The following is a 20868-nucleotide window of genomic DNA, read 5'->3' as shown; positions in this document are numbered from 1 at the left end:
GGGAATGCCGACTGGTTTGAACTCCTTTGGTTAGAACTTGTCGGTGATGTTGGAGGTGAAGGCGAGGAAGTGGTCGCTGTCGTCGTCGTCGTGGCACCTGCCGGTACGGTCCCTTCTACTTGCTTCGATAACACGCCGTGCGTTGTGGCCTTCATTGATCTTTTGCCTGAGGTCAATCGTGGGAGCATCGTGAAGGCTGACCTCGAGTGGAGCCTGGCCTTGATGCCTTGCACCATGATGGTTGCAAGTAGATTGTTGTACTTCCTGTTCATTGTTGCCACGTGCGGACGGGTGACCCTCGTTGCGCCGGCTGTTGTTGTCCCTCCGGCTCCCGGGGACTCCTCCAGGGGTGCAGCTGATTAGCGCGATTTCGCCATGGCGCTCAGACCTCAAGGGCGGATTCCGAGTGGAAGACATTGGATGTTGCCCATCGAGTTGCACGAGCGCACGCTGGGTCAGATACTGCAGCCTTTGTATCTTAGCGTTGGGTGGGAGTTGTTGGGCTAATAGGGCTGCTTCTGCGATGGCGCCAATCGGCGTACGGTACTCCCGATCCACGACTGCTGCAAAAAGCGTTGTTTAGATCCCTTTGGTACATTAGGTCGCGAGCGCGATTCTCCGTATTGCGCCTGCGCTGGGCGCGCTTGGCGTTCTTCACCTGCCGGATCCTTCGGTGCTCCTCGTCTTCATCCTAGGGAGCGTCAGCTGTGGGCTCATCGGCTGAGATGTCCTCGAGTTGCTCATTGTCGTACTTGTGGTCCAGCTCGTCGTCCTCCGCATTGCGAAGGGAGACCATGCAGACTTGATGATCCAGCGAGTTATTAGCCGTAAGGCTATACTCGAGTAGCTCTGTGCTACTTTCCCCCTCTTTCGTGATGGGAGAGAGAGGTTTGTCCTCCTGGAAGGGCAGTTCATGCGTGAAGGCCACAAGGCGGGACTCGTAATCGAGTAGTTCGAAGGGCTCGAGGTCCTTCCAGTACACAAAATGGCCTTGCAGCGTTGATGTTATGGTTAAACCCAGATGGCTGCCCAAAAATGATTCGGTGTGGCCATTGGGTTGCGAGTGGTTTTCAAGAGCGGGGGCCGCCCGACGGGCGGTAGCTCCCTCATCTCCGAGTCCTCCTCGGGACTGGCTTGAAGGTGTAGTACTAAACAATGAGTACTCCTCGTTGGAGTCCGAGTAGTTGTCGAAAACGCCCCCCCCCCCGGCAAGCGGTGGCTCCCACGTCCTTGAGCTTGAGCAGCAGATCCAAATCCTCCTCCAAGTCGGAGAGGGACTTAGATTGTGTCATCTCCTCAGATCGGTTTGAGTCCGATCCGACTAGTTCTGGTGCATCACGAGTGAAAGTCACGTCAAAAATGGACATCTTTTCGATCTGCAGGGCCAGATCGAGAAGCAACAGCTCGTCGAGGTTGTCGATGAACTCATCGAGATTGCTGCTTCGAGTCGATGAAGAGGCCTCCGGCTCCCTGGAGTTGGCTAGGTGGTTGTTGAAGCCACCCAAACCGTTGGCAACACAGATCCAGGAGCCGAAGATGAAAGTTGTGCCCTCATCGAGCACAGCACTGGTGAAGTTGAAGGATGCCATCGAATTGTCCAGTGGATGCTTGATGAACACCCCTACCTGGTGCGCCAGCTGTCAATGTTTTACCGCCACGGCTGCCGAGGGATACCCCCGAGGTGGTGAGTTTGTAGGTAGGGTGTCACCGAGATCAGGAACTCGAAGGTGCAAGGAACACAAGGTTTAGACAAGTTCAGGCTGCCGAGAGCGTAATACCCTACGTCCTGTGTGGTCTATATTGCCTTTGATGATGATCGTCCCTTTAGAGGGGGTCCCTGTCCGCCCTTATATAGTCTGGGGGATAGGTTTACATGAAAGTCCTAGTCGGGTACAAGACCAGGAGTTCTATCCGAGTACTTCTCGGGTAGTTTCCTACCGTGTTCGACTAGTTTCACTAGTGTATGAGTAGTCCTACTGCACTATAAGTAGTTACAATAGATGTAGGGCGTGGGCCATGTCCCATCTCGTATCCTAGGAAAAGTATGCCACGTGCACAGTCCCGTGTGCCCGGGTCTAACACCCTAGACTATATAAGGGCGGGCAGGGACTCCCTCCAAACATTACATCATCTAAGGCAATACAAACCACCACACAGGACATAGGGTATTATGCTCTCAGCAGACTGAACCTATCTAAAGTTTCGTGTTCCTTGCACCTTCGAATTTCTGATCTTGGCGACACCCCACCGACAATCTATCACCTCGGGGGTATCCCTTGGTGGGCTTGGAGGTTAAACACCGACAACAGACGTCCTCTCCAAACTTGGCTCTAAACGAGTTCTTATCCCAGCAGGAGTGTTCATCCAAGCGCTCCGCAGCCCCACGGTGAAGCTCGAGGAGGATCCTCCCACGAAGCCCAACCTGATACTGGTGAAGGGCTAGGAAGTTCTTGTCATCGAGTTCGACTGGCGAGCACCCATCATCGATTTCATCATCAACAACAAGTCCTACCCAGAAAAGAAAGAGCACAAAAAGCTTTCCGGACGAGCGGCTAGCTACGATGTCATCAGTGACGACTTGTTCGAGCACTTGGCTTCGTCTGGAACCCTATCCAAATGCATCTCCCAGTGCCACGGAGTAGCTCTACTTAGCGAGATCCACTTGGGCATTTGCGGGAACCATGCAGGAGCTTCCACCTTGGTGGGAAAAGCCTTCAGGTCTGGCTTCTACTAGCCCACAGCAGTCGCCGATGCATAGGATATCATCAAGAAGTGTACAGGATGCCAGTTCTTCGCCAAGCAGCAACATGTCCTGGATCTTGAGAACAATACCGCCCTCATGGCCTTTCGCATGCTGGGGACTCGACTCGGTCGGACCCCTCAAGACCACTGCAGGTGGCTTCACCCACGTCTATGTAACCATCGACAAGTTCACCAAGTGGATTGAGGTCAAGCCGGTCACTGCTACCACCGCTGCCAAGGTGGTCGAGTTTATCCAGGAGATCTCCCATAGATTCGGTGCCCCCAATAGGATCATTACCGACTTGGGCACATTGTTTACCGAAGGAGAATTCTGGGATCACTACCAAGACAACTGCATCGACGTCTACCACTCATCGGTGGCCCACCCCCGATGCAACGGTCAGGTTGAATGTGTCAACGGCATGATCCTCTAGGGCTCAAGGCGTGAATCTACGATCCAATTCAGAAATACGGCCACAAGTGTCTCCAAGAATTGCCGCAAGTCATCAGGGGCCTACGCACCCAAAAAAGCCGAGCTACAAGTTACTCTCCCTTTTTTCTGGTCTATGGTTCTAAGGCTGTCCTTCCGAGTGACATCACCTTCGGTGCTCCGAGCATCCAGAACTACGAAGAGGGCGAGGCCGAAATGACCCGGTGTCAAGACATCGACTCAATCGAAGAACACCGCATCACCGTGGCCCTACAACACGCCCGGTACGAATAGCAGCTCCAGCACTACCACGACCAAAACGTACATGGGCGGGACTTCAACGTGGGTGACATGGTCCTACGACGTATCCAGTCTACCACCGGCGCCCACAAGTTATCCTCCCCCTGGGAAGGGCCATTCATTGTCAGCAGCGTGCTGGTCCCAGGGACCCATCAACTCCAACAAGAAGACAGCACGAATGTTGGCAACCCATGGAACATTGAACACCTTCGATGCTTCTATCCGTAGAAGATTTTTTACCAGCTATGTACCCAATCCCTTCTAGATGAATAAAAGTCCATGTCCTTGCTCTTGTTTACTCTTCGTTCTACTAAAACAAGCACACATAATACTCTGACTTCCTCACCGAGTCGTTCCGCACGCTCAGGGGCTGCGCCTCGGTCATGCCGACTCGCAACAAATCATCTTGCGTCTCCTTGACTAACTCCGACCAACTGGAAACTGATCACAACCTTGTGCATCCTGGGTCAACTCCGCGTCACTCCTACCCATCATGAGCACGATGACCTGCTCTCAACACAATGGGACAGAGCACATCACGGAGTCGGCACCCTAACCACTCGGCCAAATCGGAAACCACTCGGCTCAACAGCAATAAAAATGAAAAATAAGATAACTTAACTACATGCAAAATAAAACAATGTTTTTTGGCTAGCACCCGGCCACTACTTGCTCTCCAGCAAACTAACTATGCTTACAGGTTATCCTGACCCATGATCTGCTCAGCAAGGGGCCTTACAGAAGTGAAGTGCACCTTCCACTCGTCCTTGGTGCAGTCTGCTGCGACACCCTCCCCCACCGGATCCAGGTCCGCCACCGGGTCATGGGACTTCACAAGGGCCATCGTAAACTACACCGAGTCCCCAGTGGCCTTCTTGATGAACACCTTGAGGCGGCCCTAAGCAGCTTCCATGAGGGCCGACATCTCCTCGGCGAGTGCAACCCCCTCCGGCTGGAACGTCACCAGAATGGAGTCCACCTTGCTGATCACCTGGCTCAGGGTCGACCTCGACTCGGCCAGGCGCAACTCCAGCTCTACAAAAACAAAATAAATACGTCAATCAAGCACCTCAAAAGCATCCTAGCAACTCGGCTCATATCCAAGATAGGGCCATTACCTTCGCGGTGCTGCTTCTCCAGCCTGAGCTTGTTCTCTGCGTTCACCTCACGGCCCTCGGCTCGCTCGCGGAGCTGGTGCAGCTCCTTGTTGGTAGCCACTGCCACCTCGAGCTCTCGGGCCATCGAGTGGTTCACCTTAAGCAGCTCTGCGATAACACCAAGTCAGCTTAGCATAGAAAAATTAGATAGAATCATCTAGGAACAGTAGCAGACTAACCGCACTTCTCCTCGGCATGCTTCCTAGCATCATTGGAGTGATGGCGCTCCAGCGCCTGCAGTTGCTCCTCAAGCTAGCATAGGCGGCCGGCCGGGTCATCCTCGGCCCGGAGCTAGGCTGCTGCCTGCCGACTCAGGTCGGCCAGAGCCTGCTAACATACAGCATCAAGAAACATGCCTAGGTATCAAAAGCAACAGGACTTCAAGTACCTACCTGTGTCAACTCCACCACATGCTGGACTGCCGCCGCAGCGCCTCCTTCGTCACCCGGGGCTCCCGCTACCCAGCTCCCCCCCCCCACCCCCATGTGGCTCCGCCATGGCCGCTCGAGCCGGAGGCGGCAAGTGCAGCGCCGTGTCAAGAACAGGGAGGTCCACCGCAGCTGCTTCACCAGCCACCACCCCTTGCAGTGACGCCGTCGACCCGGCATCAACGGTCTGGGCGGCACCGAGTCCACCGCCCTTCCTCCACCTTCTCCTCCTCCGTCGCCGCCTATTCATCCAGGCAGGCGCAGGACGATGGCCACTCCTCTGCAGAAGCCGGCCCCTTGGCTACCTCGGCCAAATTGGCCTCCTTGGTGGACTCCTCCCCTTCCTCTTGGCACCGCTAAGCGACGCCTTCTTGCAGGCCAGACGCTCCTCCATCACGACAACAGGCCAAATCATAAGCAAGAAGAAAGGAAATGATAGCGTTTGACTTACATTTCACTACGGCACACGCTGAAGCTGGTCTTCAGCGGCACCGCGGTGGGCAACGACCGCACCAGCATCGCTGGCGATGCCCTTCCTTGGGTCTGAGACAGCCTGTCACCAGTCGCGCCCTCGGGAGTCCCCTGCTCCTCCTCCACCACATCCGAAGCGGAGGTGCCCCCACCATGCGGGTGAGTCGCCCCCTTCTGCACCTTGGAGATGGCCACCTTGCGCAAGTCGCACCTCCTCCTCGGCAACGAGCCATCCCCACAACTTCTACAACATCCCCCGACTCACTCCCAATGGAGGAATCGGAGGAATAATCCAGTGCTCCCTCCGCCGGCTGCACAAGCCCGGCGCTGTTGCCCCTTCGGTAGCGACGTAGGGCCCCAGTACTCCACCCACTCCTGCAAAGGTTCGAGTACTATCACAACCCAACGGGTGGTATCATCTACAAACTCCAAAGCTCAAAGGACTCGGACAATGCAAAAACGACTCGGACAATGCTATCATCTACAAACCCAATTGGTGCAATTAGTACAAAATTTCGTGCAACGAAGCCACATTAGAATTTTTTGAAACGAATGCACCCCATCCAACCCATTGGCCCCTAAACTTATATTTTGGAGCGTTTCGGACTATTTCGTTACCGCACAAATATCAGTGCAAAACGGGCCGAACTGGTGCAATTAGTGCATAAGTTCGTGCAACGAAGTCGCGTCAGAATTTTTCGCAATGAACACACCCAATTCACCCCATTGGACCCTAAACTCATATTTTGGTGCGTTTCGGACCGTTTCGTCACCGCACGAAAATCGATGCAAAATAGGCCGAACTGGTGCAATTAGTGCATAAGTTCGTGCAACGAAGTCGTGTTGGAATTTTTCGCAACGAAAACATCCGATCCAACCCATTGGACACTAAACTCATATTTTGGTGCGTTTCGAACCGTTTTGTCAGTACAAAACGGACGGTCCGAAACGCACCAAACTGGTGCAATTAATGTACAAATTCGTGCAACGAAGTCGCATCGGAATTTTTGCAACGAACGCACCCGATCCACCCCATTGGACCCTAAACTTATGTTTTGGTGCATCTTGAACCGTTTCATCACCGCACGAAATCGATGCAAAGTGGGCTGAACTAGTGCAATTTTGGTGATTCAACTTTTTTTATATGATTTGCTGGTTCAAAAATTTTACAAGAAATAATGGTTGGGTATTTTTCTTGTTAACTCAATCTTTTTTACAAATTTACTAACTTTCTTAATGATTCAATAATCTGTAATTAAATGAAGAAGTGTAATTTCCTTTTTGTAGTGACCATCGCTTGGCCTAGTAGCGATCAACCACCATGTAGGAGGCCCCACAACTTAGCCATGTCTGTCCTCGGCCCCTTGCCATGGAGTTCTCTAATCTCAGGATCTGGAGGCTTGACGTGGTGAGGGATCACCTGGGCATCTCGCCTACATCCATCTGGGAGTCGGTCAGGCGCAGAAGCAGCAGCAGCAGCGGTTCTACCTCCGACTCGGCAGCCTCATGGCCGAGCTCCTCTGGTTCCTTCACTGGCACTAGTAGCAGCTCAAATGGTGCCAGCTTCAATGCCTACCTCTCGGTTCTAACTGAGGATATGTCAGTACGAAGTGATAAGGCGTTCTCACGCATGGATTTTGTCGACCACAAGTTGTCCATCCACAGCGACATTGCAGGCGTCATGATCGAGGGCGGATATGAACACATGCTCCGAAGAGCAATCGATAGACACTGTGCTCAACTTGCCAGGTATGCATTCAGCACATAGTAGTACAGTCATCATCGCCATGCTCTAGCCATTTTTTTTAGTTTCACGATTTTCCATGTATTTCTAGAAAAATATTAATCGGATTGCGGCAAAAAAGTGTATGTTTCATAGAAAACATTCCTCAAATCGTTTTCTCTTAGATACTTTACTAGTACTGCACTTCCTTCAGTATCAGATTAATCATATGATTCTACCTGCCAAATGTACAACTGTTACGTTGAAATCCTTGACATCAATAACATTATGGGCGGTTACAAGGAAGAATACAAAGAGATTCTACTGAAGGTCTGGACGACGGCGATGCACATCATCGTTGGTTTTCTCAATGAGATGCAAAGACAGTTGAATGGACAGGATATTGGTTACTTCAATAGGCTCAAAGAGGATTATTTCTTAGCAATTGCAAAGCAAACTGTCATGAAGTTGCTTAAAGCTGCTAGTTCTATCTGCATTCAGGGATCAATTGATCCAGTCTACAAGGATACCCATTCAACACTTAAGCCTGATCTATCCAAAATGTTAAATGTGGTGATGATGTACCAGGCACTGAATTATGGCATGGCAACAATATTAGCGTTGTTGTCAGGTCAGTTCATTCTCGCAGAGGGTGAAGAGCTCATCCACAGATTGTCGGACATGTTTGTCAAGCTATCTGTTGAGCAAAACGATCTGGTGAGATCTGAGTGTCTGGCAATCTCTGACACTGGTGTCCATCGTTCTACAAGGCATGTCATGGATCACATTTGAATGCTAGTTCAATACAAAAGCACAGTCCATCTAATGGTAAAGGGTGATCAGAAAGCATTCTCTGAACTGGTTGTGCAGCTGATCTCATCTTTGGAGTTCATGTTGGACATCAACTCTAGAGGTTTGCAACTCCAAGGGCAGCAACAGATGTTCCTTCTGAACAATGTGCACTTCATGCTTCAGGAAGTGAAGATAGATAGTGATTTGGGACTGATCCTAGGAGAAGGGTGGTTATGGCAGCGCCATGACCAACTCAACCAATTGGTTACAGGGTACGTGGATGCTTCATGGACACCAGTTATGTCTTGTTTCCAAAGACGGACCCGGGTCCCAGAGATCTTGTGGCCCCATCAGTTGCTTGACAAGTTCACTTCATCTTTCGAGATGACCTAGTACGTACCGTGCGCAGAAGACTTGGAAAGTTACTGATCCTCTCTCTGATCCGACATAAGGTGCGGGAGGCAATTTTCCAAAGGTTATACCAGAGTACCGAATACATATGGAGAATTACTCGGAGAACAAGCAAAAGTCTGCGAGGTACAGCATTGAGCAACTCGAGACACAGCTGCAGGAACTGTTCCGAGGGGTGAACTTTGCATGTGAGTATATGGTCACACTTTGTACATTCTAGTAATACTGTGACCATATATGGTCACCCGATTAAAATTTGTTTGGTGGCTGTTGGAGAAAGGCGCCATAGCTAGATACGGATGCACCTCAGAAATCGTGGACGGGAATAGCTTGCTTTTGGCATGTCATGTTTTTGTGAATTTTATGCTATATATCTTCATCAATGCTTAGCTTTTTTTTACAGTTTCTACATATTCTTAAACTTTATTTTATTTTAGGTCAAGAATCCTGACTATTCTACTTATTGACAACATTTTGTGAGTTGCAGATGAAAAGTGCAGAAGTTTTTTTAAAAAACTCACCATACATATACAAGCACAGCGTGAACCCATTTGATCTGAATCACAATCGTATTCATAAGCAACAAATGTTCAGAAATGAGCAAGAGGCTGAAAAAAAATTCATGCCTTTGAGTTCTATCACTATAATCTAAATGCATACATGAAACACTATATGTAGAATAAATTCCTTATTATCCTTGATTGTGTTGTTGAGGAAGCGGGTCTGAACCTATATGCCATTGAGATAATGGATGGCTTATAGAGGCCAGGAACACTAGTTTGCACTATTAAATGAATCACATCCACATCAAATATCATCAGTGTTTATACTCCCTTCTATGACTTCGATGCAAGTGCCTACAGATTTCCCAGAAGACATTGCTTCTGCAAGCTGCGATCTAGCTCTTTCATGGCGACGCAGCATGAGAACAGTATTCAGCACAGCCCATCTCACCTGTGAATCAGCTTTCTTCTGGGTGAAACCCAAACTCTTGAGCAATCCATCAAGCTGTAAATAGGGGGAATGGGACACACCAAACAGTGAAAAAAGTTGAGATATGATGCCTATCAAATCCAATATAAGTAATTCATGCTTACGGTACAGACCTTGTTGATGTCAGCTAATCCTCCTTCGGCAACTCCATAAAGAAGATACTCTGTTGCAACACCAGCTAGTGCTATGCACAAGAACTTGTTCAACATCTGCCAGAAGAAATAGTTCCAGTGACATCACAAACATCGAATGGCAATGAAATTTAACACAAACACTAGATATTGATGGTAGCCTTGTGAAAGAAAATTATGGGTCACCATGCTAGAAACTCAGATTCAAGTTATACGCAGCAGTTTTAATAGTGCTGGTCCCATTTTACCATTTTGTAGTTCTTGTCAATAGTTTACCACTAGTTTTCTTCCTGAATCATCATCCCATTCGAACTTCAGTGACGGTTTTTCATCAGCATATATTGACCGATTTTTCAACAGCATATATTGCCCTGTTTGTTTCAGCTTATGGCAGATTTTGAAGGCTCGATTTTGAGAAATCCAAAAGTCAGATAATTCCTGGAATCCAGAATCGAGAATCCATAATCAGCTGGATTCTCGATTTTCGATTCTGGGGGTCATCTGACTTTAGGATTTTCCAAAATTGAGCCTTCAAAATTGGCCATAAGCTGAAACAAACAGGGCCAATATTGACTTTTGTAGCTCTTATACTGGTTGAGACTTGATTGAGGATCATGGCCCATCATGAATCACATACTACAGTGTGTTCTACCTGCTTTGTACGAAACAAAGGTTTCAAGGAACCCTCACCGTGGAATATAGCTTGCCTGTATTAATCTGAAAGAAAAAAGTATAAACATTAGGCTAGGAATTATACAACTCTTCCTACTTCTTATATTTTTATAAAAGATATACAACAGTAACTTAACCAGACAAATGAATAAGCTATTAACTATGCATTTCCAAAGTATAACAGGTCCAACGTGTCACACAATTATTTTTCCAGGTTGCAAAACTACCGGCAGCAATTCGCCAGCCAATAGTATTGAACAATTGTTCAACTGATGCAGATAATCTCATCTACTTTCTTCACCTTAATGGATGGTTCCAGAAAGACTTGACTTGGACGAAGAAGTTATGAACCTTCTTCCCATCATTCCGATGGTAATAATGAAATTGGGGTTTAATGCATGATTTAGAAGAAAGGGGTGCAGACATGTTTGCAGATCAAAAGAAGTAAAGCATTTGAGATGCATAACCAACTTGTCAAGTTTTCGTTGACTCAATATATGGGCTAGTTCAACATTCAGATGGAAAACAGTGGGCGGTGTTTTGTACTTAGAGTGAATAGTTACCCATAATTTGAAAATAATTTTTATTTTCAAAAGTTAATAGAACTAACCTCTTCAAGGAACTCGTAATCCACAAAAGCCGTTCCAGCTTGAACGTTGAGCGATCCTTGTTTGCTAAGTGTATCCAAGCTTGTAATTGTGTATCCTTTTGGGAGCACCCCTAGCAAATATGCTACCAGGAAGTGACCAGCTTCATGCTGTACATGATATCAATTCGGAACTTATATACATTCAGAGAAAAGCGCTGAGTATGGAAAAAAAGGAGAATGAAGATTTGTATTTTGCTGTCTGTTCAAAAGTCGGAAAACCCAACAGCCTTGTTTAAAGCATTTTTTTTGTGGTATTCTGCTTGAACTTTGTTTCCTTTTCAGTTCATATTATCCCAAATTTCGGTACCCAAGCAGTATTAAAACTAAGAAAAGATCTTTCCTCAGAATCTGTAAAGCAGGAATCACCAAACTGAGCGTAAGAAAAAAGACTAGATTCTCAGAAACTGTAAAGCAGGAATGATCAAACTGGGCCAAAAAGAAAAAGTATCCCATCCTAGAGAGGTATCCTCTAATAACGGCACATCTGCCAAATTTAGATAACCATTTGTTATGGTCCATGGGTAGCAAGCCCTAAAAGAGGCCAACAAAGGTTATAAACTATCATCCAAAATCCCTCCAACGTCCCCCCAAATCCTAAGTCCACAATATGTACAGTTATGTCACTTTGACCATGCAGAAAAGAAAAGTTGCATGTCACAGGACTGTTCAGATATCAAGCATCACAGCTGACAGTGATTAAAAACAACATTTACTATTGTCAAAATAATTGTAGCTGCACAGCTACAGAGATATGATGCCCATGATGTTAAGATCATTTTCCCTTCACTCGATAAGGTACCAATTTGAGTGTCTTGAAAGTTTTCTGTTTATCAAATCAAAACAACTTGCAAGACTGTATTCAAAACCCAAGCCTGACAAAACAGTACGGAGTGTTGAGTCACCTGTATAACTCTGTTGTGATACTTCTGGCTAAGATAGTGACCAATTGTGTCAAGAACCAAGTTTGTCACCCCTCCACTGAAACATACCTAGAAAGCTGTAGATGAGTAAGCTCAAGATAGAGAGGCTCATTGAAAGATCATTGTTTAGATAAATAATATCAGAAACTTATTTGATAACCATCTTGGTGCTTGAAAAGGATGCAGGGGATTAAATGGATCAATGTCCGAACTACAAGTATAATTAGCTCGAAGAATGAACAAGTTATGCACTATGGATTTGTAGAATCGATGCAAAGAAGCACATAGCTGGAAAAATCAAATAATAAAACAGAACTATGTCTTGTCCGAATGATATGTGAGTCAAATTTTCTGAAGAAATCAATGATAAGGATTTCTATTTAGATCTGCAACAACACAGCGTAGAAGTATGTATTTGATAGGAAAGTTCTTTAAAATCACAATAGCCGCCAGATAATAGAAGTATAATGGATGTATGCGCACAAAATTTTATGAACCAAATCTGGCTCCAATTAGCTCCAAAGTTATTCAGGCACTAGCCAGATCAGTATATGAAAGGAAACTATAGAATATATATGATAGAAAATTCTGAATTATACTGGAGTACAATATAATTTGATTAATTAAGAACAGTAATGCAGACCTATATCTTTCATGAAGTCAGATGATAATTTTTTTTAAAGAAAGTGGCAGATTACTCACAAAGTCCACAGACCACAAAGATAGTAGACCTAGTACGAGGAATAGGATTTGGAGTTGAGAAAGCTCTAATGCAGCTGATATCGAAAACCCTCCGAGAACTGCAGCAATTTGGAGGTTTCTCTCAATTGATCCCAATGTCAGATCCACGGGCGATAGGAACGCAGAAGTATCAATCCCATTTAGTTTAAGCTCATCCAATTTATAAAGTCTTTGAGGTACCTAGTACAGGTTTTAGTAAATAAGAGACTGTTAATATGATATAACACAAAAAATGAAAAAGGTAAATCATCAGTTTCTTCCCCTTCAGTTATAGGGGCAAAAGTGATATCACCACTTTGAACCATGTACAGAAATCTCAGAGAAGCAGATGGGCACATTATACGCACAGGTTCCTGCGAAAGACATTTTTAGAATATTTTTCTATAAAATCTTGAACATACTGGTTGAAATGGTTAATAACGGCCCATGGCAAGCTGTTCCATCAGCTATGTCAGGAAGAGCTGCTTATGGCAATTGCACAAGTAGCAACTATAACGAAATCAAGAAACTGATTCCCGTTACTTAACCATCACTACATTTTCTCTCTTTCCTTTTCTCAATTCTATAGCCAAGACTAAAGGTACCATGGGGCAGTTTTTTTCCCCAGATCCCAACAGTATCTGTGCTCCAACAACTCGTGTTTTGTAACATCTGAAGCTGGTTCCTGAACTAAACTTCGTCACATGAAAATGCTCAAACAACAGCTCTAACACGGTACACGGGCCAACGGCCCAACAAACGGTGATACAGCACCTGATTCTGGACGTCCACTCGTGTACGCAGGATAAGCCGAGCATGACTGCCACTAATCGCAAGAATACTATATAAAGCAAAATTGAAGAATGGGTCAGGACAATACAACACAAACCTGCCTCGCGGCGCCAAAGCACCGGAGCCCGCCGTCCTCCCCCTGCGAGCCGCGCACGAGGGAGAGCGCTGCCTCATCGTTCCCCTTGCTAAGCGCCTCGTCCACCTGCTCCAGCACCGCCCTCAGCCGCGCCGGGGACTGGGAAGCGGAGGTGTCCGCGGCGCGAGCAGGAGGCACCCGGAGCCTGACGGCGGCGGTGTGCAGCTGGGTGAAGCCGAAGCAGCAGCAGGTCGGTCCTCCTAGCCTCGTGCTCATTCTTGATCCTTGGACGTCCCCGAGCCGAGAGAGAAGGAAGGAAAACAAAGTCAAACACGACGCGACACGCCGGCGCAGGACGATTTATCCGAAGCGTGGAGCGAGACCACAGAGGTTGTAGCTAGTCGTAGATGGCAAGTGCGCGGACAGGAATGCGAAAATGAATTGCCGAACGAATGTTCTGCGAGTGATCATCACCGTTCATTCGGCTATCTGGATCTGTGCCACCCACTCTCTCGTCCGTGTATTCCTTTTGTATTCCATTTGTTTCGAGCGTACAGGTTTACGTGGATCCATCCCGCGTTATCTCCCTCCCCAAACTTTACTGTATCTCTCTCCTACGTGGACCTGTTCACTTCTCTCTCTTCTCCGACGCCGCTCCACCTCTCTCCCTCTTCTTCGGCGCCGTTCCCTCCAATTCTTATTTTCTTTTGCGACGGCGTCAATTCTCCGCTCACTTCCACATCTCTATCTTCTCCGGCACCGCTCCACCTCTCTCCCTCTTCTCCGGTATGGTTCCCTCTCTTCTCTTCTTTTGCGCCGGCGTTCATTCTCCCCCTCCCTTCCACATCTCCGTCTTCTCCGGCACCGCTCCACCTCTCTCTTCTCCGGCACCGTTCCCTCCAATTCTTATCTTCTTTTGCGCTGGCGTCCATTGCCCCCCCCCCTTCCTCCACATCTCTGTCTTCTCCGGCCTGCTCCACCTCTCTCCCTCTTCACTGGTGCTGTTCCCTCCAACTCTTCTCTTCTTTTGCGCCGGCGTACATTTTCAACCCGCCTCCCTTCCGCACCTCTGTCTTCTCCGACGCCATTCCCTCCACCTATTCCCTTCTCTTGCTCAGCCTTCAAGGTGCTCGACTTTGAGCGCACAAACAGCGACCTGGTACGCGCTAGCCATTTTACTTCCATTTCATTTATCTCTGGTTGCTTCCGTCTCGTTGCACTGGATGAAGCTGCTCGTCACCGAACGAGCATGGTATCGATTTAACGGGCAGATATGTGCGTAGACTAGATGATCTACGGACGCATGAACTGGTAGTGGTGGGCGATCGCATGGCCTAGTTGTCCCCCTCGCACATTTTGATTTTGCTCTTGGGAACTATTTAGACTAGTGATGTTCAGACTTCAGAGTAATGATTTGGTCGGATTCGTTATTGTGGAGAAAATGATCATGTGCACATAGCTGAGAATGATAATGACACTGCAACGTAGTTGCTCCTCCATCACATTTTTGGGAACTATTTGGACAAGTGATGTTAACAAGAATGTCTTGGGCGAATTCATTTTTCTGTCCTGTGTATTATAGCTGAGAACCGTACCGACTCTGCAAATAAGTGAATATTTATTTGGTAGATACTGGTTAAATCTCAAATGTAAGGGCACCGATAGTTTGTATGTTCTTTCAGTTACATCTCGTTGCGTTTTTTACTGCCTTCATAACTGTTAAGTGTCACTTGAATCTCCTATTCAAGTTTCTAGGTCTGTTTCTAGCTTACCTACCGTTGCTAGCGTCTGAATAACTGACAACAATATTCAATGCAGAACAACATCATGCATGAAGCTCAGACAATAATTCTCATGGACCAACCTAACGTTGTCATGGCACATTGTTCATTTACAAAGGATCAAACGTTATGGGTGATTATGCCATACATGGCTGGAGGGTCTTGTCTTCACATAATGAAATCAGTCCATCCTACTGGTTTTGAGGAAGCGGTCATTGCAATAGTGCTTCGTGAAGTCCTGAGAGGTTTAGAGTATTTTCACCATCACGGGCATATACATCGAGATGTGAAGGTAAATACACAATTGCAACCGGCTTTGGTCCCATGCATCTGGATTGCTTTCTGCTCCTTTTCTGACCGCCACATAGCCATGTATAAGAATATATCTTTTCCCTGTTTTGTTGTTTCAGCAAATTTAAGTAGTTGTTATATTGTTTTCTTTTGTTTTGGTGATAGGCAGGAAATATTTTAGTCGATTCTCGGGGTGGAATTAAGCTTGGGGATTTTGGAGTCTCTGCTTGCCTTTTTGATTCTGGGGATTTTGGAGTCTCTGCTTGCCTTTTTGATTTAGTGATAGGTAGAGAGCCGGGAATACTTTTGTGGGAACTTCTTGTTGGTACAGAATCTTAAATAATATGGAATACTATTTCCTTCTAACATGCAGACCTTTTTTCTGCACATGTTCATCAGTGGATATTTTCAATCTATTAGGATTGCTCCTGAGGTTATGGAGCAGCTACATGGATGTGATTTCAAGTAGGGTACTAGATTTTTCTGGTTACTTGCTTAGTATTTTCATCTGCATTGCTACTATTAACTGGAGCTACTTTAATATACTGCACAGCAGACATATGGTCCTTTGGAATTACTGCACTTGAACTTGCCCATGATCATGCTCCTTTCTCAAAGTACGCCCCTATGAAGGTATACTTTCATCAGCTGCCATTACATTATCTTTGGAGTAATCCTCGTGTTATGTTCCAATGCCACATAAACTCCTGTACTTTGTCAGGTCTTGCTTATGACACTTCAGAGTGCTCCTCCAAGTCTTGACTATGAGAGGGATAAGAAATTCTTGAGGGTAACACATTTTGGATCACCTCCATATTTTATCTATGTTGAATACAACTTCTTATTTTTGAACAATAAATTTTATAATAGAACTTCAAGCAAATGATTGCTATGTGTTTGGTAAAAGACCCTTCAAAGAGGCCTTTGGCAAAAAAAGTTGTTGAAGCAACCCTTTTTCAAGCAAGCTAGTTCCACTGATTTCATTGCTCGAAAGCTTTTGGAAGGATTGCTTGGCCTTGGTGCCAGATATCAAGCTTTGAAGGTACACTAGTTTTAAGTTCTACTTTCTGGCCAACTATCCTTCTTCATAGAATTAATACAGAAAGCTTCTCTATGATGCAGGAAAAGGATGAAAGTTTAATAGCTCAAAAGAAAATGTCTGATGGAAAGAAAGAAGAAATCTCACAGGTGCACATTCTAAATATCTGAATCCGTGGAAATTGCTCTATTCCTGTAGTAAGTTGAACAAAATGTTCCAGCGCTAGGATGTGCACCCCCCTCCCCCAAAAAAAAATTGTGTCCAGTAAGGCAAAAACGCTCTCCCAAATTACCCTAAATAACTAGTTTCCAAATTATGCATTTAATCCCTACTATTTCTTGTTTCGATAGGACGAATACAAAAGGGATATTAGCAGCTGGACTTTTGACATGGATGACCTGAGATCCCAAGCTTCATTGGTAGGCACGTACCATTTCCATTGTTTCTTTATTCATTGATTTTCACACCATATAATTCCATGCACTGACCTTTTTTCAGGGCACAGAATGTGAAGACAGTATATCATGCAAAGATTCAGATGCATCTTTCTTTGACTTGGACAGCTTGCAGGAGCAAGCACCAGAAGGGCCCAATATGTCAAGAGATTTCTCAATGAAGTATAATGCTGACATCATAAGTTTCTATTCCTGTGGAAATTTCCATAATGTTTGGGATGATACCAAACCCAAGAAAAGTTGGTAGGAAAATGATGTTATAGCCAATGATAAGTCTACTGTTTCATCTCCTGATCAGCCTGCCTACTTGTTAAGGTAATTGACTTTTTCCAAATCTGATCTTCGAATTTATATAGTTCTGACAAGATCTAGTTCTATGAGTGCTACAAGATCTTAAAAATGCAGAAAATAACCAGTGGATACCCTAGGAATCCCTAATGAAGAGTTGATACTAGTGTAAAATTTCTGCATCTTGATAACAAGAACGCTTCTTATTGACAGATCTGATGCTCAAGCTGCGAAGGGAGCAATTAAGGGCGCATCATATGATTTGTGTTGATTGCGGTTTTCAAGTAGCCTTTTAGCTTAGGAGACAGTGAAAATAAGGATGGGATATATTTGAAATAGAACTAGCAATGCTCGAGCGTTCATTGCTGCTAAAAAGGATACTAATGTTGGCCCCGAATATATGTGTATGTGTTTCTGGACGGCATGGCGCTGTGTTTTTGCTGTAGAGCTGTTTCCCGTGTGGAGGGAAAATAGTTGAACATGCTAAAATTTGTAAGTTTTATGTCGCTTTCCATTTAATGTTGCGGACAAAGCCATTTGGTTGCTAGCAAGGTGAGTGAGGTAGGCGAGAGCTAAACCCCAATATAAGACTTAATTTAGGATACACTATCAGGATCCTGGGTGCGATCAGCTGAGAAGGACGCATTTCATGATTTATCATTACAAGATTGTGTTATGCCAAAGCCAAAGTACATGCAGAGCCTGGTGAAAAAATGAAAGAAAAAAAACAGAGGAAGGTAACTGGCGTAAAATGAAATCAACAGGTCTGGATTTTCTTTTTATGTATTGTATCAGACTTGCTGTTCGATTCAATGAACAATTTACATGCTCTACGACACAGCAATTCCCATTGGTGATGGGCATCTCTACGCTCTGTACAATTGAAGTTAATCCCAATGCACGGCTAAGTCATGCCTAAGAACCAGCATGAGTAGATATACAGATATACCCAACAGGTCCTGGTCGGAGGAGAGAGCGGTCAGCAAGCTTTGCAAGTCAGTCTATGTGCTGCTCATTGTGCTTGAGACTACTCAAGCCAGCATCTAGGAAATTGATTTCATGCTTCAACGACCATGAAGATTCATTTGATTTGGTTGTGCCGATCACATACTCCCGGAAGTATACATCTTGTGTTACAATGTAAATTACAGTCCTGCAAAAATATCGCATGGGTAATTTAGACATGCACAGGGTGCAGCAGTTAGCGCGTTTACCAACAACAAAAAGAAAAAAAAAGTCATGGACCGGAGGATGCCTTTGCGGTCCTTACTTGAATGCAGGTAGTTTGGAAGAATTTTGGGAATTTTCAACACTCTGTACTGCCAGACAGCTGCGTTCCAAATGATGACAGTAATGAAGTTTGTACAAGGAGTGGCACAATGCAGAAGAACTTGAATGGACCTCTTGATGTCCGTAGGGACAACATTGTGAATAACATGATGATTAGCTGGGTCCAAAGCATCAGTTACTGATCCAGGAATTACGGAACTGAGCAATGTATTTGCTTGCCTCCTGTGAGATAATGGCTTACAAATTCGTAGCTAACAAAAGTAGGAAATATACCTTCCATTTCTGGCAGCATCAAGGAAAAATAGGTGCAAAGAGCTTGATGAACTTGTGGCAACAAGAGCGTCAAACAGATCAACAGATGGACTAAATGCCTGTGAATAGATCGCCGATGGGTATGTTCCCCGCCGAAAACTATGTGAATGTTGAAGTATGCAAAAAGAGTTTAGGTGGATCGTAGAGGGTTCCATGTCAAAGGAGAAAGGTAACTTTACCTTGGTTGCTTGTGTGACGAGATGTACTCTAACCATAGTACCCTTTTCAGAAGTCGTTGCCAGGTACATGCCATTCGAAGAAAAAACCATTGCAGCTAATGGAGACTGATGGGCATCTATCTGTCAGCCAATTACACGAATAGTGAGAAGACAGAAAGGGAAGAAGATGCAGCAATTAACTTCAAGCTGCTAGAGTTCTTATTGAAGGAATTTGATATGGGCATATAATTGGGAGAGTTGAGGATGCAAGCTTATAACTGGATAGTCTGAACCCTCCAAACCAAGTGTTTTCTTCAGAAGAAAATATGGTTACAAGAAACCGCCATCTACTTGCAAGATTAGACATTGAAAGGTGACTAAGGTGTGTATTGCAAGTTTCTCACACCACAATAAGCATGAAACCGAGTCGAATAGAGCTTTAAACTATTTTACTCCTATACTAATAAATAATTTATAGAGCCGATGTGGCAACATAGCCATTGGCTCGTTTTCTATTGTTTGAAAATGGATCAAGGGGTTGCCGGCAAATATAAGTTTGGAACAGGAAACAACAAATTACCTGACATATTAATTCAGGTTCTCATGTTTTGTACACTAAAGCAGATCCTTTGGATGTGCTTGCTAGCAAAGCCAAATAACACTGTTCTGAATAGGAGCAAATGCACAGAGACCTGACTATAAAACATAACAATATTAGCAGCAAATACGGCAAGTAACAACAACTCAAGAACTTAATATTTTTGCCAGCTTGACAGTAGTAATTTCCATAGGAGCTGTAATATGAAAATTTGGTAAACAGCAGCAGTGGGCATTAGATAATTGGGCTTGCACGCTGTTTCCTTGGAGTGCTAGAGAACTGACAGTGCGCATCGTAAAAGAATTAAGAAATTGTTGGAAAGAACCCAAACTGCCTGCTTGAAAAATAAAGTTTTATAAGAGTTCAAACTTAAGCAAGGCCAGTTTGTGGAAAGTATATCTGTTAATATTCAACTTATTTCAGGTACACAGTTTTTTATACATGCAGAAGCTTCATTCATGTGCTGCTGAATAGTGGAAGACCCAAACTGATTTGATATTGAAATATTAACTGTAATCAACACATAAAAATTTTAGAAACTGTTTTTCTACACATTCTAGACGATTTAACATAAACAGAGCCTACCCTACCACATTAACTGTTCATAAATAACCCTATAATATAAAACAGTTCATAACAAACACAGCATCAAAATGTGCTATAACTGTTGCTGAATCGAAATATGTTGATGAAAAGGTTGCAGGAGCTTCATATACACCGCTTTTTATAAAGGATTGATTGAAACAAAGCATAGAGGTATAGATTATTAATGTCTGTATTAGATAAACCGAAGAAAATATATTGTTGATTAAAATGTAGAGCAAAATTCTAGAGGAAACAAACTTACTTGTGTACTGCATTTTCAATAATTGAAATCCACCAACAACACTTGGTTTGACAACTTGTTGAGACAATGGTTCAGGACATGAATCGACAGTTCTCTCATCCCCCATTGCTGGTGACGATAACTACAGTGTGGAAAAGAAACGATTGTTGTCTAGATCCAAGGGGAGAATAGAAGATTTAATTCTGCATTTACTCTTAACTGCAAAATCAATAACGAAAAGAGTGCAAACTTCAAAAACAAAGGCAATCCAACACATTGCGTCCGAGAGAAGAAGCAGGATAACTAGAATATTAACGAAACTATCTTTGTCTGATGGTGGCTATTAAAAGGAAACGGATCTGAAAGTGTCACAACCCAAACTTTTGAAAACATGATTAAAAGTTAATACCACATCATCATGAG

The 20868-nt window shown here is 44.9% G+C and overlaps 2 protein-coding genes and 3 pseudogenes across 2 annotated transcripts; 3 read left to right on the top strand and 2 right to left on the bottom strand.

Annotated features, from left to right (window-relative positions):
- Positions 1 to 2681: 2681 nt before the first annotated feature.
- Positions 2682 to 3176, top strand: LOC112892539. Its single transcript, XM_025959677.1, has one exon. The coding sequence runs from the start codon at positions 2682 to 2684 to the stop codon at positions 3174 to 3176; it is 495 nt and encodes a 164-aa protein (XP_025815462.1).
- A 1949-nt stretch (positions 3177 to 5125) lies between these two features.
- On the top strand, positions 5126 to 8674 carry LOC112892538 (annotated as a pseudogene).
- Positions 8675 to 8987: 313 nt separating this feature from the next.
- LOC112893432 lies at positions 8988 to 13828 on the bottom strand. The gene is made up of 7 exons (XM_025960759.1): positions 13429 to 13828; positions 12522 to 12740; positions 11802 to 11888; positions 10861 to 11007; positions 10269 to 10295; positions 9561 to 9656; positions 8988 to 9462 (listed from the first exon to the last, which is right to left on the bottom strand). The coding sequence occupies exons 1-7, from the start codon at positions 13681 to 13683 to the stop codon at positions 9262 to 9264; spliced, it is 1032 nt and encodes a 343-aa protein (XP_025816544.1). The 5' UTR covers positions 13684 to 13828; the 3' UTR covers positions 8988 to 9261.
- A 615-nt stretch (positions 13829 to 14443) lies between these two features.
- On the top strand, positions 14444 to 17757 carry LOC112893433 (annotated as a pseudogene).
- A 500-nt stretch (positions 17758 to 18257) lies between these two features.
- On the bottom strand, positions 18258 to 20572 carry LOC112892537 (annotated as a pseudogene).
- Positions 20573 to 20868: the final 296 nt, after the last annotated feature.

Source organism: Panicum hallii, chromosome 5, assembly GCF_002211085.1.
Source record: "Panicum hallii strain FIL2 chromosome 5, PHallii_v3.1, whole genome shotgun sequence".
Classification (NCBI taxonomy): Eukaryota; Viridiplantae; Streptophyta; class Magnoliopsida; order Poales; family Poaceae; genus Panicum; species Panicum hallii.
This window is presented reverse-complemented; position numbering and strand designations above follow the sequence as displayed.